At 38.8% G+C, this 26,642-nt stretch overlaps 1 protein-coding gene across 1 annotated transcript in view; it reads right to left on the bottom strand.

The window, feature by feature from the left end:
• Nucleotides 1–9,194: 9,194 nt before the first annotated feature.
• ZFX (zinc finger protein X-linked) overlaps nucleotides 9,195–26,642 on the bottom strand; it is a 43,846-nt gene continuing 26,398 nt past the window's right edge. Inside the window, exons 5-9 of the mRNA XM_080909903.1 lie at nucleotides 16,678–16,827; nucleotides 16,352–16,495; nucleotides 15,862–16,011; nucleotides 15,217–15,357; nucleotides 9,195–14,499 (exon numbers count right to left, since the gene is read on the bottom strand). Of these exons, the coding sequence (XP_080766029.1) occupies nucleotides 13,316–14,499; nucleotides 15,217–15,357; nucleotides 15,862–16,011; nucleotides 16,352–16,495; nucleotides 16,678–16,827 (1,769 nt within the window). The 3' untranslated portion in view covers nucleotides 9,195–13,315. The remainder of the gene's footprint in view (nucleotides 14,500–15,216; nucleotides 15,358–15,861; nucleotides 16,012–16,351; nucleotides 16,496–16,677; nucleotides 16,828–26,642) is intronic.

Here is a 26,642-nt window from a genome sequence, read left to right on the forward strand (position 1 = left end):
GAGGCCAGAACAGGGCGTCAGATTCCCTGGGACTGAAGTTAGCTTCATGTGGGTGCTGACTACTGAATTCAGGTCCTCTGGAAGAGAAGCAGCAAGTGCTTCTAACCACTGAGCCATCTATCCAGCCCCTTTAACATTTAATATTTCCAGTTATTGGGGGGAGGTGAATACTGCGCACATGAAAGCAGGTCCTGGAGGAGGCCAGAGGCTTTGGATGCCCTAGAGCTCATGTTACAGATGGTAGTGAGCTGTCAGACACGGGTGCTAGAAACTGTACCTTGGTCCTCCCTCCGGAAGAGCAGTAAGTGCTCCTGAGCACTGAGCAGTTCTCCCTGGCTCATATCCATATTGAAATGCAGAAGGCTTCTAAAGCCTTCTAAAACAATTAAAATTGATAAGACACTATGGTAAAAATAAGTAGGTATATAAAATATAAAACATATAAAAATCTATAAAATTATGAAATTATTCTGGGCTGGTGAAATGGTTCAGATGGTGAACACTTGCAGGCAAGCCTGACAAACTGAGTTTGATCCCCAGGACCCACATGATGGGGGGGTGAACTGACTCCCATAAGCTGTTCTCTGACTGCCATATGCATTGCATGTACACATACACTGAATAACTGTAAAAAGATAAATATGTACACATATATGTGAGACATAGCAGTAGCTTTTCTCTATACTCTAGCAGCGTATAGCTCTAAAAAATATTATGAACTTGTGAGGAGGATGTAATCTACACAGTTGAGCAGTATTATTTTATGAAAGATAAAAATGAACTGAACTAAACAGAGAAGCAGATGTGAGGACAATATGATGAACATGTCAGGTTCAATTTAATAATAAAAATTCCCAAAGGCCTTTCAAGAGAACCAGTTAAAATATTTTAATGTTCCTCTGGAAGAATGTCAAGAAAATGATGAAAGAAAGAATAGAATTGAAGGTGGTTGTTTTCTAGATGTGAAAATCTACCATAAAGTACCGAAAGTATAACACTGTGGTATCAGCATTAAAAAAAAGAAAATCAATCAGAAAGGCAGGTGTTAGAGAAAAAAAAAAAAAAAAAAAAAAAAAAAAAAAAAAAAAAAAAACAACCCAAGGTTGTACATGCCCTCACGAGAGTCTGGCTAAGTTCTTGAACAGCCCTGTAATGGTCAGCTCCTTGTAGAAAAAAAGAGACAATACCCGGGTAGGGGGGCAAATAAATGGATCTGGAGAGAAGACTTAGTGGACAATCAATCATACTGTTTTTACAAAGGACTACAGTTCCCTTCCTAGCACCTATTTTGGGTGACTCACAGCTGTAACTCCAGCCCCAGGACAACGAATGTGCTCTTCTGGCTTCTGGGGGCACCTGCATTTGTGCAGACACGGCTACACACAGACAATGCATATCATTTTTAAAAATCATAATTTTTATTTATTAACAACTTTAAATTAAGTTAAAATAATACAAATATTAAGAGCCAGGCATACTAGTACACCCCAGAGAGGAGTCATGGAGTTCAAGATTATTTTTGGCTAGAATTTCAGGCCAGCATGGAGTACTTGAGACCCTGTGGGGCAAGTGTGAACTGTGTCACCAGACAGAAAAACTGGTAAGGTTGAGCAGATTAAGGAACCCCAGCAATTCTAGTAATTGAATGGCAGATGTTTGAATCTACTCCCGACCAGATTCCTGTCCTGGAACACATGTCCACGACACCCTACTAAGAGGACCATGATTACTGGACAAGTAGAATAGAAACCCAGAGTTCTCCATGCTAATGAGGTAGCAAGATGGGCCCTGAGGATTTAGCCAATAAGCTTCCTTCCCCAGCATTCCTTCCTGCAAAAGGTATTTAATCTTTGGTCCACCCGGAGTTAATCCTATGCATCCTTTTCCACCATGAGTAAACAGTTTGGATAAGCAAGGACTGTCTCCTTCCTTCTTCCTCAAGGACCTCCACAGGGCCTTATACAAATCCTCAGCTAAGTCTCCTGCACTAGGCCTCCACACTCCTGGCACTCCCTCTGAGCTAAACTGGATTTCCCCAGCCTGGGATCATCTCAGCCCTCAGTCCCATGGGGGAGTTGAGAATGGTCTCAACTCTTCCAAGGTTCCTAGCGACATCTGGGTACCCAAGAGTTCAAGAGTCACAGCCTCTATCTATCACAGCCCCCACCATTTCTCAACCAGAGAAACATGGGCTGGGGCCCCTATCTTAGGCTGCATTACATCTTCCTTGAACAGGTATCAGCATCCCATGAGCTCATCACCCCAACAGGGAGAATGGAATGTAATCTAATGCCTCTGTGTGGTCTTCTGACACTCCAGTGGTGAGTCAGAAACAGAGAAGAAACAAGACCCAGTCTAAAAAAAAAAAGAAAAAAAAAATAGAAATAGAATAAAACAACAAAAAAAAAAAAAAAAAATCTAGGGATGTATTTGTAGAACTTTGAAGGCAGAAACGAACCTTTTTAAGCAGGACAAAACCCCAAAGAAAAGAAAACCATAAACATAGTTGAACACATTGTGTGTGTGTGTGTGTGTGTGTGTGTGTGTGTTATTTCTATTTGATATATATATATGAGTTCAAAGCTGGCCTGGTTAACAATGTGAATGCAATGTGTTTCTATGTAATAGAACAGATAAACTAGACAGGAACAATGTGCAACAAGAGGAGGCCAGTGAGATGGCTTAGTGCGTAAAGGGACTCTGCTGAGCTCAGTGATGTTGAGTTTGATGCCTGGTACCCACCTAATAGAAGAAGAGAACCACCTTTCAAAAGCTGTTGTCTGACCTCCAGTCCAACACACATACGCCTATGCGCATGTACACAAGCACACAATAAGAAAATTAATAAAAATGTTTCTTTTTCAGATACGGTCTCACTATGTAGCCCTAGCTATCCTGGCCACATTGTGAACCAGGCCAGCTTTGAACTCCTAGTAATCTCACTTGCCTCTGCGTGTTGAGATCAAAGGTATGATGAGGCACCATGTTTCTTAAGAAGAAACAATGTACAACAAATACATTAGAAAATTAATAGGCCATACAAAGGACACTCAAGATTCCAAATAAAAAATAAGACTCAGAATTTAAACAGTGTATCAGAGAGATTATGCAAAGGATAATCAGATATACAAAAGTATTAAATTCTACAGAGTCACATCAACAAAGAGTTTGCTTGCTTAATAATTGGCTGTAGCCTCCCATACATGGCCATGGCAGGGTGAACTGCTCTAAGTCTGGAAACTTCACCTAACAGATTTCTTCAGCACCTTCCCTCCATTCCTTTATCCTGTGTGAACAGAAACAATCGAAACAACGTACATCTCTGTATTCATATTTACCTTCTAGAAGAAAATAATTTGGCAATATCTAGTACCTTTTTAAAGATGCACACCAGCCATTCGCCTGACAGTCCCATCTTGGGGGGCGTGCTCAAGTACACATAGATCATATACACAAGGGTAGTTTTTCATTGTTCTTGTTTGCGTGTGTAGATGCTCACACTCATGCACACGTATGGAAAGGCCAGAGGAAGAGATCAAGTATGTTCATCACCCACCACCTTATTTTTTTCAAGACAGGGTCGAGGGTCCGCCTATGTTTGCCTCCCCAGTGCTGCAATTCCAGCACGTGTCCGTGTCCAGACTTTCCGAGAGTGTCAGCAATCTGAATTCGCATCCCCTGGCTTTCACAGCAAATGCTCTTACCAACTGAGACATCTCCACAGCTCGGCTTAACATTCTTCAAGGGGGACAAATTGAAAACAAACACCTATCCAAGGGGAGTTGCTTGATTAAATTCTGGTAGATTCAATGTATGAACTTCCTCAGCTGTTAAAGAAAATGAAGCTAAGCCTGGCCCACTGCCCCGGAAGAGTGGACCCAATATATTAAGTAATATGTAAAGATACATAATTTCTAACCATTTCATCAAAAAAAAAAAATACTTGAAATAAGTGGGTGCAGTGGTGCACGTCTATGTTAGTTCGGGGTCTACAAAGCAAGACTGTCTTTAAAAAGGTCTATCAGTAAGTCTTGAAATCAACACATGAACTCAGCAGATGTGAATACAAGCTAAGACCTATGTCAGGCAAAACCTCAGGGCCAGTGGGGAGGAGCTCCCCAAGGCCCCCCTCCCCCGGTTGCAGAGCTCCTGAATCCATGGTTTTTGGGGAGAGGGGGAAGGGGGCTTCTTGAGGTTCCTGAGAGGCTGCCCAGGCTTTAGCAGACTCCCCTATACGTCTGAACACACTGGCGGCACTAAGTGGACTCCATGGGTTTAAAAAAAAAAAGAGCCAAGCACAGTGTCACACACTTTAATCCGTGCACTCAGGAGACAAATAGCAAGACTTTGTCTCAAAAACTCCTAATGATAACTAATAATAGTAAGTAGTAGTAGTAGTAGTAACAACACAAGAAATTGTGGGGTAACTGTGGAGAGAGTAGGGAAGGATTCAGAGGAAAGGGAGTAGGGGGAAGATACATTGTGAGCACATATGAAACTCTTAAGCAATTTAAAATTTCTTGAAATACACATTTTTTTAATTAACCATCTTTGTGATTATGTGTGCATGGAGGAAAGCCTGTTCACTGATCCCCTCGAGGAAATTGGTTTGCAGAGGGCATAGGAATAAGATCATTACGCTGTGTTTAATACTTGTTTTATACTGTGTAGTATTTATCCCAATAACATTTAAACATCTTTTTAAAGGCCCCATGCCACTCAGGCTGGCCTCAAACTCCCCATGTAGCCAAGAATGACCCTGGACTCCTGACCCTCCTGCCTCAATCTCCACGGACTCAATTCGATTAGAGCTCTCTCTGTGGGGGCTGGACATGGCATGCATTTGGAGATCGAAGGGCAAGCTTTTCGGTAGTTCTCCCCTTCTGTACTGACACAGCCTAACGGTTCGGCTGCCTTGTGGACATACTCCAGGCTAGCTGACTCACAGGCTTCACAGTGTGTAGGGATTTCTCCTGTCTCCACTCTCCATTTTGCTGTAAGAGTTTGGATTACAGGTACATGTCACCGTGTCCAGATTTTCAAAATGTGGGTTCAGGGGGGTTAAACTCAGGCTGCTAGGCTTGCATGACATCTGCCCGGAGCAGCAGACTTTGTAAAGGACCATTGTGTTCCAGGTGGAACTGGAAGTGAGTGGGCGATGTTTTTGTTTTGTTGTGTTGTTGCATCATTCTGTTATTTTCCATAGTTTCTCCAAAAACATGGGTATTTTTTAAGTGTCTAAAGGCAATCAGTGGTTGTAGAAAGGCACTTAATATTTGACATAAAAAAAAATCACTGAGTCAGGAAAGGCAACACTCATGCATAATCCCGGCGTTTGGGGGACTGAGGCAAGAATGAGGGCTTATTGTTTGGTTTTTCAAGACAAGGTTTCTGTGCTGTAACTCCGTCTGCCCTGTACTTACTTGCTGCTGCCGTAGAAACATGGCCGTATGGCTGGTCTCTCAGGGAAAAGGGATTCCCAACATGGGTCTCCCAGAGGCATCTCCTTTGCCCCCATGCCTCGATGGAGCATATCCCCCTACATCTTTTTCCTAATATTGGTGCTGAGGCCTGGGACACCATCTTCCTAACTTTTCTCTCACTTGCTCTGTAGACTGGGCTGGCCTTGAACTCAGAAATCACCTGTCTCTGTCTCTCAAGTGCTGGAACTAAAAGGCATGTGCCACCACCGCCCAGTTTAGGATCGAGTTTGAGGCTAGCTTGAACTACAGTGGTTTGAAGGCTAGTCTGGGTTACATAGCAAGACCTTAACGATGTAGTTCAGTGGTGGAGCTCTCAGTGAGCATAGGCAAGACCCTCAGCTCAACACAAACGTGCTTGTGTTCCCAGCACTTGGAAGGTCAAACCAGAAAAATAAGGAGTCAGCCTTATGCTCAGCCTCATACAGTTAAGACAAACTGTGGTGGTGGTGGTGGACCATAAGTTTGAGGCCTTAAATTCAATCCCCAGTTCAGAAAATGAGGAAGCAGGGAGGGGGAGAGGGAAGGGAAAAGGAGGGGACGTGGGAAGAGGGGAAGGAGAGGGAAGGAAAGGAGAGGAGGGGATAAAGGAAAGGAAAAGGGGAGGGGAGAAGGGGGAAGAGAAAAAGGAAAAGGGAAAAATAGGAAAGGGGAAGGGAAGAAGTTACTGAACAAAAAATAGAACCAATGCTGTCATTACAAGTTGGCAGAGATTTATTATGTCATGGTCTAAGATTGGAAGGTGGCTGGGCTGACAGGTCTAGACGGAGAGTAGTATTTGCTTAGCACATATGGAAATGGAGCTCTGGGTTTGATCCCCAGTACTGCATAAAACTGGGAGTGGTGATCTGGAGTGGAAACCGAGGGGTTCTTGGTTAGACAGTTGGTGTCGTAAAGGTGGACAGATGTGAAAGGCTAAGGCTAAGGCAGACTCGTGAAGAAGTGTTTTGCTGAAGCAAACACAGGAGAGAGGATGTTCTGCTAAAATAAACATCTGAAAAGACATGTGATGAAAGGTTCTTTGTTAACGACAAGCATGTATTAGTCTGCCTTACATTGTAGTTTTGAGTTACATTTGTCAGGACGCTACAGAGAAAAACATACCAAATTTTTTGATGGGTACTATAGTTTGTTGTAGCTTTTTCAGACTGATTGGATACACATGCTGAGGCAAGGCACAGAGGACATGTGATGCTTGGAGGGTATAAAGACTTCACAAAGTGACAAGAGAGTTGGTGTCTGGCTTGTTGGTACAGCTAGCTAAGTCTTGTGGGTCTTGTGTCTTTGTCTATCTTTGCTTTACTGAGAGAGGCACAGCTCTGAGGCCTGTCTCTGCTAGGTCACCACTGTTGCTAACCTGACTGTACCGAACTGAACAGCTGGCGTGTCTATGAAGTGTCTGTGAGTGGATCGAGCTGCCATGCCTGCTGACCTGTGAACTGATTTCCAAACAATACAGATGGAAGTTGCTCTAAAGAACCTTTTAAAACAGGTCCACTTCCCTGAATCCTTTCTTTTCCACTACCTCTGGTGGGTGGTGGTGGGCTACAAGAAAAGTTACAGTGGTCTATATCAGTAATTTCAGCACTCAGGAGGTGGAGGCAGGAGAATCAATTCAGTGTCATCTTCAACTAGGCAATGAATGAATCTGAGGTCAGTTAAAGAGACAGGGAGGAAGGGAAGGAGGGAGAGAAGGGAGAATATACACTGGCTTTGTAGACCAGGCTGGCCTTAATTTGGGCAATCCTACTCCAACCTCCAAATGTTAAGATTAAAGGTGTGAACATTTAAGTCTGGCTTATTTTACATGTGAGTGTGCATATGTGCATGTCAGGTGCACGTGCGTCTTACCACTAGGATAAATCCTCAGCCCTAAATTTGCCCTTTGTGGTTATTTTTCTGCCAAGAACTGTATTGTATGTCTATAACTATAATCCCAGCACTCAGAAAGCAGAGAGACAATATGCTCTTAAGTTTGAAGCCAACCTTGGGCCAGTAAGATGGCTCAATGAATAAGGCACTTGCTGCTATACCTGAAGTTGAGTTTGATCCCCAGGACCCACAAGGTGGAAAAGAACTCCTGAAAGTATATGATTTTCCACATATACAATGTGTTGTGAGCACACATGGCCCCCAATAAAATAAAATATTTAAATTGAAGCCAACCTAGGTGATATATTACATGACGGAAGTGAATCTGTCAATAATAAAATTTTTTTCTGATGAACTATCAAAATATGCTGCTTAGAAGAAATAAGAACTAAACGTTTTAACTGCCACAACCCCTAGAAAAGTGGACACAAACACACATGGCTAAAAGGGAAACCCTGCAGTTATTCCTGTGCTACTGCCAGGGGAGGAACAGAAATATTGGGATGGCACAAGGGAACTCTCCATCTTTCCATGTCTTAGTCAAGGTGGCTAGAGCGTGCTGTTCCTACAGTAGGTGACAGCCAGTCTTTGCAACTCAGTGTGGAGGGTGGGTTCCATGCCTCCAAGTGACTTGCTGCAGTTAGGGTTTCCACTGGGTAGAATTTGGAGGTAACCATTTTTGAAGCTCTGAGACTCCCAATTCAGCATTATTACACTGACAGTCAATGTTCCTATCTTTTATTTTTCAAGATGTGTGTGTGTGTGTGTAGATGTCATATATGTGTTAAGTGCCTTTGGAGGCCAGAAACAGGTATCAGATCCCTGGGAGACAGTTACAGCTGCTTGATATGGGGAACTGAACTCAGGTCATCTAGCACTCCAAGTGTGCTTAACCACTGAGCCACATTCTCCAGCCTCAACATGTGATTTCTTGTGCATATTTCCAACACAATTACAACTCAAGGGAGGACAGATGCTAACAGAACCTCCAAAACCTCAACATAGATCTCTACTATTTCCAAGGACCTCAGGTAAAAGAAATAGGCTCTGTATTAAGTCAAACCAAACATGGAGCAATCAGAAACTGCCTTCTTCAAGAAAGTGAATTCACAAGCCTAGCTTACTACTGTGTAATTGTAGCCCAAGTAAGAGATTTCTGTGGCAATCCACATAACTCTATGTCATCTAGAACTCATGCAAAGGGTCTTGGTAACAACGTACCCTAGTGGCCTTACAGTCTTACCAGGTCATTAGTGGCAAATCCTTGGTGTTCTCCAAAACCAGCAAGACAAAAAAAAATGGGAAGGGAAAACCAAGGAAAAGAAAATAATTCTTGATTTGTAGCCTCAATTTGATTAAATCTTTCCATCAGAGGTCAGAAAACCATTTTAAAACCCAAATAGGGCTGGGGAGAGGGCTGCCAGTACAGTGCTGCTGTGCATTCATGAAGCCAGGTGTCCAATCACCAGTACCTATGGAAAAATCCCAGTGACACATGCCTGTGATGTCAGTATGGGAGAGGCAGAGTCAGGAGCATCCTGGGAGTCTGCCGGCCTTTCAATCTAGCCAAATAAAATGTAAGTAGTTACAGGTGCTGTACTTAAAGCAACAGTGGTTCCCTTGATGGTGAGAAGTGCTAAAGTGAAGGGGTCACAGCACACTGGGCTTGTAACAAGGTGGGGATTGGTCGTGTGATCCAAGTCTCATTTCTGTGTGCATGTGTGTGATGTGTGCTCAAGTGTTCATGTATGCCTTGTCTATAGCCAACACTCCACTAGGGTAACTTAAAACAAAATAGGAATTTATTTACAATAGCAAAGATGTCAAAAATAACAGGAACAATATATAACAAATCCAAGAATTATTTTATGAAAAAGGCAAACAATATATACATGAAACAAAAGATAAAAACAAAATCATTAGGGCAAACTTAACTTTGACCTCCTAAAAAGTTGTAAAATGCAGCAAGATGTCCTTTTTAATATGAATTACTTTAGTAACTCTGGGCCAATTAAACACATACAAGAACACACAATTTTCAGTCCTTCTCTTTACTTATCAAGTCTTCCTATGTTTCAGGAATGCAACATTATGGGCTATGTAAGAGTAGGAGGTACAAGCTATTAAGATGTGCACTGAAGGATGTACTTAGTGACTAACAAGACTCAGGACTTTTAGAGAAACGATAAAGCCAAAGTCTCTGGGTTCTAATTTACTCTCACTGTGCCATCTCTAGCTGCTTTTGGTGAGCTTCTTGACTACTGCACAAAACATCACACTAATCTTTAGCTTCCTCAAGTGCTCTAAGATCACTTTCACTTAACTTGAGCACACAGCAGAATCACCAGGGGCGCTCACTGAAACACAGGCTGCTAGGGCTAATGCCTTGTCCCAGTTCACTGGGGACTGGACTAAGAGGGCAGACTACCTTGCTGACAGACATTATTCTGACATGGATCCTCTTTAAGATGCTGATTGATTTTGCGTTTTCTTATACAAATGTAAGATCTTGCAGGAAATTAATACTGAGATCCTCAGTGATAATAGGTCAGCATATTTTCACAGAATGGGTGAGGTCAGATTTTCTCTCTTATGACTGACTGACATCCACCACATTCTCATGGACATGTAACTCGAGTTTTGGTTATTTGTCATCTCATCTCTCTTAGGCCAACACTGGTTTCTGGATTACAGAATCTCATTGTTAAAATCAAAAGTGCTGCCCATCTCTCAGGATTCCTGACTTTTACCCAACCTGTAATTTTCACCACTATAGTGACCATCCTCCAAGATTTCCTTCTACTAGAGGCCTCTAACCTGGACACAAAGGTAGGATCTCAGACTCAATGTGTCATGAACTGATAATAAAACAAATCTTAAGTGCTTTCAAAACCCACTTTATGGATGGGTAATTTATAACGGGAATCGGAGATGCTAATATAACAAATCATTTACAAAGATAAAAGAAAAAAATTAATTTCAAGGACATGCTCATCAAAGGACTCACCAATCACCTCCTAACTTCTCAATGTTACTTGCAAATTCACAGGACTGAAATATCAGTATTTGCATCCAAGTCACAAAATTCAAAGCAATCAAGCATTTTGCATTCCACTGCTGCATAAAAGGAATTAAGAAATAGGGGATGAAAATAATCCACTGCTTTTGATGTTTATTAAGTTTACAAAAACTGTACATTTTCTTAAGAAAAAGCTTTAACTTAGTACTGGTATCAAATAGACTGAACATTCGTTAACAGGAAAATATTCTGATTTTTATTTTTGCACGTTATTCTCAAGTACACAATTACAATAATGTCACACATCCCCTATATGATTTTCTTTTTATGTATTTTACTTTTTTTACAAAGTATACAGAGGGAGGGACATACAATATTTAATAGGATATTTCTACAGAACAATAACTTATATTATGTCCTTGTAAAAATCTGTACCTCTTTAAAACATTTAACTGAAACATCCTTTTTTAGCTTTGCTAATCAAATTTTGCTTTAAGAATTAAAACTAGGTTGTAACTAATGTCAGTACATAACAGTGACTACTTCACTTTCTTTTTATACAGACACATTTTATATTCACTTGACCAAACCCTTAAATACCTTTTTAAAGGCTTAAGTTGTGCTTTAAAAAGAAATGAACTGTGTGTGGTTCCAGATTATGTAAAGAGAAATATAAAGTGTGTAAGGTGTTCTGTTCCTTATCTTTCAATTTATTTAAAAAAATATATGTTAAATAGTCCAATCATTAGTTTTGTACTGATTGTAGATGGTTTTTAAATTTCATAAATTTCAATGTTAGCTGTTTTACACTACTTCTGGGGAAAATAATAAAGTAGATTTTAAAAGTTCTCACAAAAAAGGACAGCTTTCAAGAATAACAGGGCAATAAAACAAAAAATAGCTGTGATGTATTTTTAAAGCACATTGCGGAGGCTACAAAGGCAGAAGGATTCCCCATCGGATGGAAAGCCTAGGGAATCTGTGCCTTGACACTGACTGGCATTGAGGATGAAGTTCATACCAGCCTTAAGAATTTGATTTAGAACTAGACTAAATCAATCTAGCACTTCAGAGGTTTGCCAAACACCAAATACTCAAGACATCTAACCCCAAAAATATAACTTTTGAATACAAATCTTGATGACAAAGAGAAGGATGGAAGGTAAAAACTAACGGCACGAAAGGGATGGAGCACCATAATGAGGCAGCAAGGCAACTATCGAGTGGGAAGAAACTTCTAAGTCTCCCGTGATGTGCCAGACCCGTGTGCCAACAGCCAATTCCAGGGACTCTAGAAACTGTTTTCCAAAAAGACAACTTAACAAAAATCTTAATATCCAACTTATTTTTACAAATTTCATCAGCGATCAGACCTGTATGTTACAAATTGCCAGCTCTCAAAAACAAAACTGTGAAAGACTTGGTGAGGATCCAAGTGAGGCCTCAGACTGTTCACACACTTGGACTACACCTCTATCATGTAATCCAAGACAAGCGAGTGTCAAGTTTTTCAAGTTAACTAAGAACTAACAGAGCAGGCTCAATTGGCCAAGTCTAAGTCCTTATTAGCACCCGTTCTCTGGTCCATGGAGCCATCACTCCCTTTCTGTCCCCCTTGCTTGGTCAGACAAGAGCTCTCTCTCTGGCTTTTCAGAGAGAACTGGGGGATTCATGTCTGGATACCCATTAGCTTTTCAGAAAAATATAAAGGCATGGAGTTGAAACTGTATGAAAACATTGTATCTATAAACATCTTAACCTCTATTTTTCAATTATTTTTCAATTACCAAAGATATTTAAAAGAAAATACCTTTACTCTTTAAAAATACTAGTGTCCTTATTTTCCTTCTAATTCTTCACCTGAGTAGTCTCTCTGAAGAGCAAGACTTACAAAATGCTCTCTCTTGCATCCCTGGATCTTTCACGTTACTGTAAATTTAATACTTTTCATTATAGATTTTAAAGAACTACTACTGGGGGTTGTGTGTATAATAAGTATGTAAAATAAGCAATACACACAGATACATGTTACATATATATGTGTATATATAGATAGATATATATAATTCAGGGTACATTTACATATATAAAGTTGCAAAAGATCCTATGAGCCACAAGTTACCCCTAGGAGATTCCAAAATGCAGTCTTCAGTTAAATTTCATTTGGAGCACACAACCATTCCAAGACAAAGCAGCACAGATAAAATAATCAAAATACAACAAGATCAAGCAAAAATTTCCAACAAGGTTTTCTAAAAGTCTACTACACTGACAAAAGATATAAAGAGTCTAAAGGAAAAAAAGTATATTTTCTTCACTAAAAAGGAAAAAAAATCAGAAAGAAAAGTAAACACAAACCCAGCCACTGCTCGTCTACACAGCGGTGCCAGGAACACAAAAGTTCATATGAAAACTTTCATTGTCATACAGTCTACAATACTAGGCAAGACAAGTAAATGACTTCCATGTTACTATCATGAGACCTCACCATACAAACAAAATCTCCCATTCCATTAGATGTCTCTGACGATTTAGTTGTGAGAAATTTGTGAGACAAAAAGTTCGCATGAATCCTTTCAGTTACCAATGCAGAGTTACCATGAGTTAACTGGTCTTACAAGAGTACCATCAAGGTAAGCAAGGTAAATATTTTAAAATAAATATAAAACTTCTAAGATAGAAAACTTCAGTATAGAATCAGGGATTACTTTAGTAAAAGCAACTAACTTGTTGCTGTTTTTTCCCATGTATTAAACAACTGAATAGAATTCAGAACACGCTATTGAACAAAACGTAAAAACAAAGAGTCAACTAGAAGCAATAATCCTATTTGTACACAGCATAAATCAATATACAGTATTGTACGTGAACAAGACTGATTGGCTTTTAAATGAATTTTCTGTTTCAAGGCCAGTTTCTCTACAAACAGCTGTGAAGAGTACTGTTAGGGCAGGCCAACTTCTTTATGATGTCGCATTATGTGCTGGTTCTTTTCCGAGGGTCTTCTGAATCCTTTCTTGCAGTACTCACAGCGGTGAGGATAGTCTTTCGTATGAATGGAGATAACATGCCGCTTAAAGCCTGAGGCATCTGTAGTGCTATATTCACAGTACTCACACTGATACACTTTCCGGCCACTATGGGTCTTCATATGCTTTTTAAGCTCACTTTGTTGCCGAAATCCCTTTCTACATCTCTTACACCTAAATGGAAGGTCCTTTGTATGAACTGAGAGAATATGGCGACTTAGTACAAACGGATCTGCAATCTTAAAGTCACAATGTCTACACTGGTGCATTTTTTTACCCTTGTGGGCAGCCACATGTTTCTTGAGTTCTGAAGGCCTGTGAAAGCCTTTATCACACATGTCACACTTATGAGGATAGTCCTTAGTATGAACTGAAATTATATGTCGCTTCAAATCACTTGAATTTGAACTCTTGTGGTCACAATGCAAACACTGGTGAGTTTTGCTCTCTTGATGGATAAGAGCATGTTGTTGCACCTCTTTGGTATCCGAGAAAGTCAGAAGACAAATGTCACACTTGAATGGCATCTCTTTACTATGCTTAGTTTTTACATGTGTTTTCAAGTTAGAAGAATCTGCAGACCTGTATTCGCAGTACTGGCATTCATAGGGCTTCTCTCCCGTATGGATTCTCATGTGCTTTTTGAGCTCTGATGGATGGCGGAAACCTTTGCCACACTCTACACAAATGTGAGGAAAATTCTTGCTGTGGACTGCCAAAAGGTGGCGATTCAATAGGCCTTGTTCAGCCGTTTCATATTCACAGAACTTACACTTGTGCATTTTATTGGCTCCTTTTTCCTTATGCACCATTTTATGAGTAAACAAAGCCCCAGCATGAGAGAAATGCTTTCCACACTCATCGCATTCTATGGCTTTCTCTGCCTTGTTGGTTAGCTTGTGGCTCTCCAGGTGATTGTGTAAACTTATCTTCTTGTTGGTAGTGTAATCACAGTCAGTACAGCGGTACTTTTTCTTGGCAAGGTGTTCAGGATGGTTTTTCATGTGCCTTTTCAAGAAGCCTCTCGATTTAAACTTCTTGCCACAAATCATGCAAGGGTAGACAGTCAGAGGATGTCCATCTGGGCCAATGATTATTGCTAAGAAAGGAAAGGAGCATAAGCGATCAAAAGTCTGGATGCAAGTGTGCTCTGAACACTACAGTCAAGGGCTCCTTGTTTGCCTACATGCTACACATTTTTTTCTCATTTTCAGTCTAAGATATACAACAACCTAGCCCTAAGAACTTGGGCTACACTAAACTAGCCTTTTCCATTTTAACAAAATCAATTAATAAATATGTAATTTCTACTGAAAATGGAGTAAGCCTCATCCATTTAGATTCCCATGGGAAATACTCATATAAAGATTTTGTTAGAACTCCTGCTTTACTATGTTAACTTATGATGAAGCTTAAATATACCAATAAAAGTCTTAATATGCAAACCGGTATATAGGACATAATACAAACTCCAGTACTTATTGTGTTGCTCCATCAATTGCAACCATTGATTCTATATTGAATATATATTTAATATCTTTTCAAAACTGAAATACTGCCAACATTAATGAAAGGACTCCCTTTCATTTCCACATAATTCAAGTTTTGAACATTTTTCATCCTTCTTTGATCCATTTCCCAGTCCTTTTCAGTCAATAAAATCATTCATGAATATCACTGAATTCTGAAATTCAATACACAAAAGCTACGTATAGTCTAGCCACTAAAATGCCATCACGATACCCCTGTAGATGCACGCTATCATTTCCTGAGAGCTTGCGGAGCACGCTGCACCGTGGAACTCGCGCGCCCTCACCTGTTTGGTACTGCCTGGAATCAGGTCTTCTCCTTTTCTTTGGTTTTTGTTTAGCCAGTCTGCCGAGGCCAGCAGACTCATCTATGTGCAAGAGGGCACTTGCAGTGCCATTCCGGTTTTCAATTCCATCAGAATTATTACCTAACAATGTGTATTAAAAAAAAAAACCATACAGTATTATAAGTTATAAAGAATTAGGAATTCTTTATTAACTACAACAATGAAAAGCCATGATACTCATGAATGACAGATATACCCAACTCTAGACTTTTATAAGTACGCTCATTATAGTAAGACCACTGGAAATGCCTAGCTTCCAAAGCTAAAACACGTGACAGAATTTTCCCCCAGGGGTCCCAGGCTATCTCCCAAGATTTTAAAGCCATGGACCCGATACAGTTAAGCTGAAACATTCCAGCTTCAAAGTCTGTATACTTCATATTGTATATTTCCTTCTATATTATAATGTAAACAGGAGGAAATGCCTGTTTAAAGTCAGGACCAAAAGTAGTCTTTCTAGTCCTCCTCTACTCTTGTTTAAATCAAATAATACTTATATAAGTAGTAACACACAAGTAGTAGTAAACCACAAAAAACAGTTTTTCAGTCACAAATTCGTGTCCAAAGAGCGGCTCTGTGACTTACCGTAAGCAGCTGCCCATGCGATCGGCATGAAGGTCTTCATTTCGTTGTCCTCCGCTTGCTGTTGTTCATGCGCTGCCACTGCGGCTGCAGCAGCATCCTCCTCTCCAACAATCACTTCCATATAAACTTCATCGGCAATTTCAGCAACATCTAAGTAGAAAATATGAAATTTTCTGATCAGGTTCTCAGAGCTCATAGAAAAGATACTTTCACTTGAATTTCGCTAATATGCAAATGGGAAGTCTAAACATTACCTAGAATACAGCTTTTGTAAAATAAACACTCAAACACTTGCTGGACTCTTTTCTTGGTTTTCACCATAATTTAAAGTAGCAAACATTCTAAACATACAAGTCAATGATTCCCTGAGAACATGGAAGCATAATAATTTCTAAAATAATGCTACTTATTTCCTTCAAATACAGACCATTAAAAAGAGACAGAGAAACACTTAGAAACATCTTCTCCCACAGAAAGACCATGTACTTACTCAATTCTTCTTCTTCTTGCTGAGTGTCATTAACAGCCATATAAACCATCTTTTCCCGGGGAACGCGAATACTGTTGTTTGGATCAAGTAGTTCAACTCCATGCTCATTCTCAGGCTCACTTTCAACGATGTCTACAGTTCCACCTATCAAAGAAAACAGCAGCTCTAAGAATTTGCTTTAAAATTTCATTTCTACTTCTTCCTTTTTCAAACATATTTCTCTGATACTATGCTAAACTTATTTATCTTCAAAAAAAGGGTTCATATCTTCTCAGTCTAAATAACCCAAAAAGAATTAGACTGAAGCACTGCTCAGCACTGCTCACCTAAGTCATCTTCTCCAGGATCAGCTTTAAAAATGTACACCTTGATGACTTCAGGGCAAGTGCCATCCACTTTACAAGGATCAATTTCTGTTTCGTTGTCCATCGTCAGTCCAGATGAACCATCATGTTCTATTTTACCAGCATCATCCACTAAGCAAGCAGAAAATACAGCTCAAGTAATAATAGAAAATGCTTAAACAGAACGTTACTGTTTTGCTGCTAATAAACATTCTCTTTCACTTGAGTCACATAAAATTGGATGATTTTAATCTAGACAAGTAGACGGTTCAATAAATACCTTTCTAAAGATTTTTAAAACTGAGATAAGATATTTTAAAAAGTATTACAAAAAAATTGCCTGGTAGCCTAGAAACTTTAAATAAAAGGGTGTATTTAGCCTTTGCTAAACACATCTTAATATTTAAGGTGAAGACCTTTAAATAATGTTCTAATAGTAAAATGAAAAAGCACGGCCTTCATATGAATAAACTCTACCTCATGGCTACTATTCTTAAATTTTTTGATGTGATCTATTTTCATCAGAATAATACGTTTAAAAAAAAAATGATGACTGCCAGAAAGGACTGCTTAAAAACCTATAAAATGCTAGACTCAATGGCACATGCCTTTAACCCTAGCATTGAGGAGTCAAAGACAGGCAGATCTCTGAGTTCCAAGTCGAATTTGGTTAGGAAAACCTTGTCCCCAAAAACAAAAACAAAACCCCCAAAAACCCTAAACAAACAAACCTTATAACACATATCTTATGTAAGTAACACATATATATTACTTTAACTTGTGACTTTTAAGTTAAGGTCCTTGATGGTGAATACTACAACATATAAATTCAAACATACTCTGATATACCCAACTGTCCTCTTGAAAGACAAAATAAGAGGGGCCAAGAGAAAAAAAGAAGAAAGAAACAAAGGAAAGAAGGTACAAGATAGGAAAGTGTTAAACAGCCAACAACACTCTTAAAAGCCTTATAGAAGTCAAAGTTAAAAAAGTCACCAAAGTAATCAGTGTTATATTACGGAAAATAAAACACAAGATGTCAAATATACTCTTAGATATTTAGAAAGACCCCCAAAAATGTAATTGCCATTATAAGTAACCTTATTATCACACATTATTTAGGGACATCTCTGGCAACACAAAGTATGGTAAAGGTTAATAAAAACTCAGCACCTAGGACAATTCATCATAAAATGTTAGACTTATCAATGTTAAGTCTATTAAAGAAACAAGACCTAGATGTGGTGGCACAAGCCTTTAATCACAGTACTTGGGAGATAGAGACAGGCAGAACTCTGTGAGTTCAAGGCCAACATGATTCAGAGCAAGTTCCAGGACAGCCAGGGGGTTGTACAGAGAAGCCCCAACTCAAAAAAAGAAAAAAAAAAAGAAAAAGAAAAGAATGAACCATAAAACTGTTTATTCTTTATGCTCTTAAGCTCAACTAGCCCTAGCTTGCCCCAAGTGAAGGGAAACAGGTCCAAGGCCTAGAATAAAGAGACCTTATGGGCATCAACAAGCCTTTTCCTTTTTCTTTTTAGTTCTCTTCTTGGTGTTCTCCCACATTCATTGTTTTCTTTCTGGCTGGATATTTATGTTTTACTCAGTTCATCAAATGGTCAATTGTAATTGTATATTATTAAGACCTTAGGTTAGGTATTGGGAAATACCAATATGTCAGAGTAAGTCTGCACTCCAGCAGGAGAGCAGACAAGTAGTCAGATGACTATTTTATCTGGAGCAATAATAAATGTAACTACTGTTTACTGACTAAGTACTACACACAACAACCTTGTGAAGCAGATAAAGTACTGTTGACATTTTACAAAAGAGCAAATAAAGGTCTAGAAAGGTTGACTATTTGTAGTTACACAGAATTTAAATCTCAAACCACATGAGTCAGAGTCTGTGTTAACTTTTGATCTATAGAGTTTGAGATGGACACTGGCAAAAGCAATTATATTATATCAAAAACTAGTGAATAGTGTAACTACCTAAAGATTTTTTTTCCATCAGAAATGAGATTTATATATCATGACTCTTTAGGCAGTACTGCAAGCAAGGCTAAATGTTGCTGGTTCTGATCACTTTTACATTTTAAATTCTAAATCATCTGGGGTTGTTTTTTTTTTTGTTGTTGTTGTTTACAACCAATATTAATTAAAACAAGATACAACTGTAGTGCCATAAAGTCCTGTCATGTTCTCCATAGGGTTCAAAACCTACATTTACTTAGCTTAAATCCTTATAGATAAACAAATGCACACAACAAAACAGCAAAAAAAAAAAAAGTCAAAAGGCAAGAATATACTAATAACTTGTCAACCTGACTTACCTAGAATTAAGACCAAATTTTTTTTAAAAATCTCTTAAAATGATTTCTTTAATAAAACAAAACCAGGCATGTTGGCACATGCCTTTACTTTAATCCCAACACTCAGGAAGCAGACACGGGTGGATCTCTAAGTTTGAGGTCAGCCTGGTCTACAAAGCTAGATTCAGGACAGTCAAGGCTACACAAAGAAAATATAGCTTTAAAAAAAAAATCAAAGACAGCCACAGTTATATGTGAGACCCTGTCTCAAAAATGACTAAAATACGTTTTTATATGTATCTTATTTGAAGTAACTGAAAATAAAGGTGCCTTATGGAGAAAAGATAAACACCTGTTAACTCACATTATAGAAGAAAACCGATGCTAAGCTCTCTGCAATCTTTAATAAGAAGTTTGTATAGACCATAAAAGAGGATCAGCATCCAAAATGATAGTGTTTCTTGTACATTAAAAGGTTCTAAGTAGACAAAGGAAGGATATCTTACTCAGACTGAAAGAATGAGAAGGGCACTTACTTCATTCAGGTAAAGAACAAACTATGAATGCAGGTACAGAGACAAGCAGTATGGAAGAACAGAGGGTAAAGGTGGTGAACAGACAACTGCTAAAGGGCCTTCTGCACATGGCAGAGACGCTCAGACTCAATCCTGGAAAGCTGCAAATGTTTCAATCAGGTCAGACATCAAAATTTCTTGGGGAACTTGAGGATGGCTAGAGAGAGACTCAGAGTGAGTCTCTCTCTAGCCAAGCAATTCTATATAATCCAAATGTAGGGACATGGGGCCAAGAAAGTGAGAAAAAAGGAGATTGATTTAGAGGGACCCTAAAGCCCTAACCCTGATCAGAGGCATGAGAACATCTGCTGCAAGTGATAAGAGATCTTTAAGCAATGATGAGATCAGAGGCCTATTACTATACCATCTTGCTGGCCTTGAAAACATGGATGGGCTGAACTTGATTAAGACACAAAGCAGGGAGAACACTTATAAGTCTGCTATAGATGACAGACAATAAGGCCTTCAATAAAAACAACAGATAGTAGGAATAAGAAAAAAGGTAGATAGAACACCTACTTGAGATGAGTAGTACTTGGATAGTATGCTACTTCAGGAAGAAGTCATGACAAAAGAACGAAGTCAGGGGGATGATTATGAGCGAGAATGTAACAGAAAAGAGGAAAAGGAAGGATTTCCTGTTTCTTTAAGACAGGTTCTTACTCGGTAGCCCAGCCAAGTATGGAAGTCTCGATATAGCCCAAGCTGGCCTTGAATTTGAGGCATCCCTCCTGCCTTAATCTCAAGAGTACTAGCATTAAAAGTCCTGTACTAGGCTATTAAGATGGCTCAACAGGTAAAGGTGCTTGCCACCAAGCCTGATTTTGATGCCTGGAGAGAACCACCAACCACAATGTCCTCATATTGTGGTACATGATTCTCATGTGCCCAGACAAACACACACAGAGAGAAATAAAATTTCAAAAACTATCAATAAAAGCATGTGCCATCAACCCAGCAGTGAATGGTGTGATTACTTTAGAGTATTAAGAATACTCTTGCAGGGTGGTGGTGGACACCTTTAATCTCAGCACTTGGGAGGCAGAGAGAGGGAGATGGGTCTCTGAGTCTGAGGCCAGCCTGGTCTACAGAGCGAGACAGAGACAGAGAGGAGCTACAGGAAAAACTTGTCTCAAAACAAAACAAAAAAACCAACCAAACAAAAAAGATTGTTTAAAATATTCTCACAATCTAGATAACTGAACCAATAGTCATTTTAAAATTTTAAACAGTAGCTAGCCCCAAAATCTCACCAATCTATGTAAAAGAGTCCAGAATACATGGGTTTCATCATCAGGGCACAGTTGAAGATTGATGAAGTTGACTAAACTTTGAACAAAGTTTTACAAACCAATACTAAGCAAGACACTCAGAAAGCTGAAGCTACATAACACAAAACTGTCTCATAAATCAAAATAACAACAAAAAGGGGACGGGGGCTGGAGAAACAGCCTAGTAGTTAAGAGCAATTGTAGCTTTTCCACGAGAGACAAGTTTAATTCCTAGCACCCACAGCAGGTAGCTCACAACACCTATAACTTTAGCTCCAAAGGATCCAACACCCTATCCTCCGAGCACATAAGTAACAAACACCCAGACATACACACACAGTTTAAAAAGTTAAATAAAGTCATTAAAAAACAACCAAGCAACAAAAACCCCCACTGGTACTAAAAAGATGTCCTCCTGATTCCAAAGATCAAGACTAGTCTTACTATTTTGACATGTAAGCTTGTCTGTCAGGACCCTTATAAAACCTTCAATGACTGGAAAACCTAACCATCTTAGAACATGCACAATGACATACACTCATCTCTAATTCAGAGTTTTGAAAATAAACCTGTTTGCTTTCATAAATAGATGGGAAGATGCATTTCCAGTACACTGACTTCCCTGATAACAGCTATTTTTATTATACACAAGTAGAATTTACCTTCAGATTTTCACCTTGAGAACTTGCCCTACCTACTCAACCTGTGAAATTATTCTGAATATAAAATATTACAGAAGTTTTTTTTTAATGTACACTCTGATGGTTCTGTTAAGTACTCATAATTTCACTGTAATTTTAAAGCTACTATTAAAAATGAAACTTCTAAAAACAAAGCTTCGATTAAGTTGAGTCATCCTATGTATGATTTCTGTCTAAGTGTCTTCTTCAGCAGTCAAGAGAACTAGTACTTTAGAATAAGGCTCCTCCAAAACAGAAGTGCATAATTTTTTAAATTAAAATTACTTCTAGCAATAACTCCCATTTGCATTGCATCTTGCTATTTCTCTCATGTTTCTATGGAGTTTTTTGCTTCATTTTCTAGATAAGGAAACAAAGGCTGTGAGATGGTCCCCCAATGAAAGAAGAGGGAAAAGTACAAGAACATGCCTGTTTGTAGAACTCAAGCCTTTATTTTCATCTCCTAGTGTTTACAAAAAATGTTTAATGACTAAAACTCAGTATTTAAAAAAATTATCAATAATCCCAAGCCACCCAGGAATTCTCTCATATGTTTTACTTTTTTTTCTATTCTAAAAATTGAAACTAGCAAATCATCTTCCCATCTTGTCTAGCATTTGACCTAAAAACAGAAATAAAATTTTGGTGAACAATCTCATTATTAAGAGAACTATAGCAAATATAAGCATGCTATATAAGGAAGCCTCAGTAAACCCATCTGAAGATTGAAAACTAGGAACTTGCTGCGATAGTAGATACTACGGCATCTAAAATTCAGCACACTAAAGTCCGTGGTCCAATAATTTATTGCAGATGCCTAATTTACAATGCCTATAGTCTCCCTCCCTCTCAGAAAGAGAAATGTAATAAATGTGTGTCTATTTCTTTATAGAGATACAACTTAGGACCAACTCTACCTGAGAATTTCACCTATAGAAACAATTTCATATGGAGAAGCAAAGAAAAAAAATCTCTGAACAAGCTTTAAAGATGAAGTTTTAGGGTGATTATAATAACAATGTTCTATATACTTGAAATCACTAAAGAAATAGATTTTAAATGAATGTGTAGAGCAATGCAACTTTATTGTTCAATGTAACCATTCCACACAGTTCCTCTACTCGCTACAAAACCTTTGCCATTCTTAAAAGTCTGAATTCAATATAGATTTTATGTTAAAATATAGCGTTATGAACTATCTTTGCTAGAAAGTAGAAACCAAGAAAAAAAAAAACTAACAATTTCCAAACTCATTATAATGGTTTGATTATAATCCAAAAGTGGATTGTTAATATTATCTTTCTTTACTTTGAAGAAATGATTATGACAAGGGGGGGGAGTTCAAAAATGCCTGTACAATAGAGAACACAAAAGATACAACCAAAGCCACTATCTCTAAATTTAATTTTAAAATAATGTAACTACTTCATTATAGTAATAGGACAGGAACATGAGCCTGGATACCTGTTTAAATTAAATGTACCCTTGCTTTTTTTGAACTTGTATCTTTAAACAAGAATCAAGTGAATATAATATGAAATATATTTAATATATACAAAACATTAAAATATGCTAAAATATACTAAAACAAGTTTATTTCTGCCCATATTTACTTTTTCAGGACCATTAATACTGACTTCAATAAGAACCCTAGGACCTAAAAGACAGATAAAGATAAATAAGATTTTGGTCTGGATTCTGCAATACTACACTTAGTATGTTGGTCTCAATCACTACTAAACCTATCTATTTTAAAATTTGTCTTCTAAAGATGTTCTTCTAAAAGAGCAATAAAGGCCAAGCCTTACTCCTTAGTAAACCTTTAGAAAGCTAGAAGGGTGAAAGCCAGAATGGCAGAAAACAGAAAGAAGCCAGAATGCTGTCTCTTTCAGAGTCTGGGAGAAAGCCAACTATTTCCTCTAACCTTGGTGTTGGGTTATCTTGTCTTGTTACAGAAATTTGGGCCAAGATAGCTTAATGGGCAAAGGCCACCATCAAGGGTAACAATCTGTGATCTATGCTTGGAACCAGCACAATATGAATTGTTTCTTGTTAGGATGTGGCTCGGCCCTTAGCACACACTTTATTAAAAAAAATATTTACTTATTATATACATGCACACTATAGTTGTCTTCATCTACACCAGAAGAGGGCATCAGATCCCATTACAGATGGTTGTGAGCCACCATATGGTTGCTGGGAATTGAACTCAGGACCTCTGGAAGAACAGTGCTCTTAACCCCTGAGCCATCCCTCCAGTCCTAGCACGCACTTTTAATCCCTCTGGCTGGAATACAGACACACTTTTAGTACTCACCTTTAGTCTCAAACAATGAAAGTAAAGTTAGTTTGTAGAAGGAGGGAAGCACCCACATTTGAAAGTGATATCTAATTGAATAACAGAAAGAGTGATGAATCAGAGACATTTAACAGAATAGGATATGCCCAACTCTCAAGAGAAGAGAGGGGAAAGGGAAGCTATTTAAGAAAGAGACAGACAGTACAGGAAGGAGTACAGTTCAGAATTCAGAAATACAGTAGAGTTCATGAGGAATATACCATAGAGTTGAAAGGGAGAGTAGAGTAGCCCAAAGAGGCAGAGGCAGTAAAGCCTCCCAGATGACAAATAAACCATAAACCAGGCAAATAAAAGGTACTTTTACAGGAAAGAACAGACTTCCTTCACAAGATGTCCTCTGACCACTACACAGACATCATAGCATAACCATATGTTTATATGTGTGTGTGTATGCATGCACGCAAGCACGCATGCACATACACACACAAATAAAATACATTTTAAAAACTAAAATAGAAGGGGCTGAAGAGAGTACTTCCTGCTCTCAAAGAGAATCCATGTTCAGCTCCCAACATACTAACAGCCACCCATAGCCACCCATACCAGTCACACACACATGGTGTACATATATGCACATGCAGGCAAAATATTCATAAAATAAAAATAAATCTAAAACTTTTTAAATAAAATAAAAACATTATTTATACTAGAATGTCTTACTAATAATGAACTGAAGTCTTCATTCTTCAGCTGGCTGCTGAATTCACGTCCATCTATCTTAGACATTTATCTAGGCTTCTTAAACTAGCTCATGTCATCAACCCTTTATCACCCTTTATCCTTTGGCTCTCCACCCAACCTCGTGTTCATTCTGTATTGGTAGATGTGATTGTTTATATATTCTCAGCCCAGGAAGTGGCACTATTAGAAAGTGTGGCCCTGTTGGGGTAGGTGTGTCACTGTGGGTGTGGGCTTTAAGACCCTCATCCTAGCTGCCTGGAAGCCAGTATTCTGCTAGCATGTATCAGATGAAGATGTAGAAGATGTTAGCTCCTCCTGCACCATGCCTACCTAGGTGCTGCTATGTTCCTGCCTTGATGATACTGGATTAAATCTCTGAACCTGTAAACCAGCCCCAATTAAATGCTTTCTTTATAAGACTTGCCTTGGTCATGCTGTCTACTCTCAGCAGTAAAACCGTAAGACAGTAGATAATGCTCCTCCAACAGGGAAAACAGCTGTGCCATTCAAACATTCCTCTAATTTTCTGTCTTTAGAAAGGATTCTCATTCCTACTAACATTTTATCTCTCTGCCTAACAGCTATCTACTGTGACCCTGAACACTGGTCCCTCCCTCTTTGCATTTTATTCCACCCATTAGCCTTCCTTTTTCTATTGTCAAGCTGGCCCTGTCCATTGGTTTGTCCCTGTACCGATACATTCACCACTTTGCTAATCAGCAAAAGCCATACTATTGCCTCCTGTCCTTTGACTAATCATAATGTCTTATACAAAGTGTTTCCCCTATTTCACTTTCACTGGTTTCTCAACCCATTATAGTTCCATCCTTCTATCTCCTATCCCCTCACTCATGTTTTACTGAAACTAATCCAATACCAACAACATCCTTATTGCCCATAAAGAGTCTTTCTTCTCAGTGGCTAACACATTTAAGGCATTCTCTGTATCCCTCAATAATATTGAAAAGTCTCAGTTTGTTACCTTGTCTCCTGCAAACCTTCAATTTTCATTTCACCTCTCCCCCCTTCTTCTCCTTCTTTCTAATGAGACCTTGTCTCACCTTGCAGCCTAAGCTAACTTCAAATGTCTATATCATTTTATATATAGAAGATCTATACTGACACTTTATGTTTTCCAGTTAGCACACAAACTAATGGGTTTCCTTATGGCATTTTCATACATGTGTATGATACTGTTTTTCACCCCACTCCCTTATGACCTGCCCCCACTCTGCTTTCATGTCGTATGTATTCCTTTTTTTTTTTTCTCCTTCCCCTTCCCTAAAGAATTCTTCCTTGGAGCTGAAAAGATAGGTCAGCAGTTAAGAGCACTGGTTGCTCTTAAAGAGGAACCAAGCTCAAATCTCACCACCCATGCAGTGGTTCACAATCATCTGAGCCAATACATCTACTAACTTCTATGGGCACGTGTAACATATATGCAGGCAAAACACTCATACACATAAAATAAATCTTTTAAAATAAAAGGTGGTCTTCCTCTCTATCAGTGTGGAGGCTCACACCTTTGGACCAGGCACTTAGGAGGCAGAGGCAAAAATCTCTGAGATCTCTGAGTTTAAGTCTATCCTGAACAGTTCCAGCTTCACAACAGCCAGGGTTACACAGAGAGACCCTATCATATACACAAAAAAAGTTCTTCCTTCTCATGGTCCCTTTCTAATTCGTTTATTCATTTTATGAGTGCTCTGTCTGCATGTACACCTGCATGCCAGAAAGGGTATCAGATCCTTTTATAGCTGAATAAGCCACCACGTGGTTGCTGGGAATTGAATTTAGGACCTCTGGAGTGCTCTTAACAGCTGAGCCATCTTTCTGGCCCCTTCCCTTTCTACTTTTATGACCTACAATCTACTCCATACACAAATTTCAATCTGTAACGTCAGATGAAAGAGAACATGTAGTTACTGTCTGAGTCTGACCTAGTTCTCTTAACAAGATAATCTCTAGTTCCATACATTTCCCTGCAATTATTTGATTTTTCTCTCAGCCAAAAAAAAAATCTACCACTATATATCTACTACTTTTCTTTATTCATTCATCTGCTGG

Source organism: Micromys minutus (assembly GCF_963924665.1).
Source record: "Micromys minutus genome assembly, chromosome: X".
In the NCBI taxonomy this organism is placed as follows: domain Eukaryota; kingdom Metazoa; phylum Chordata; class Mammalia; order Rodentia; family Muridae; genus Micromys; species Micromys minutus.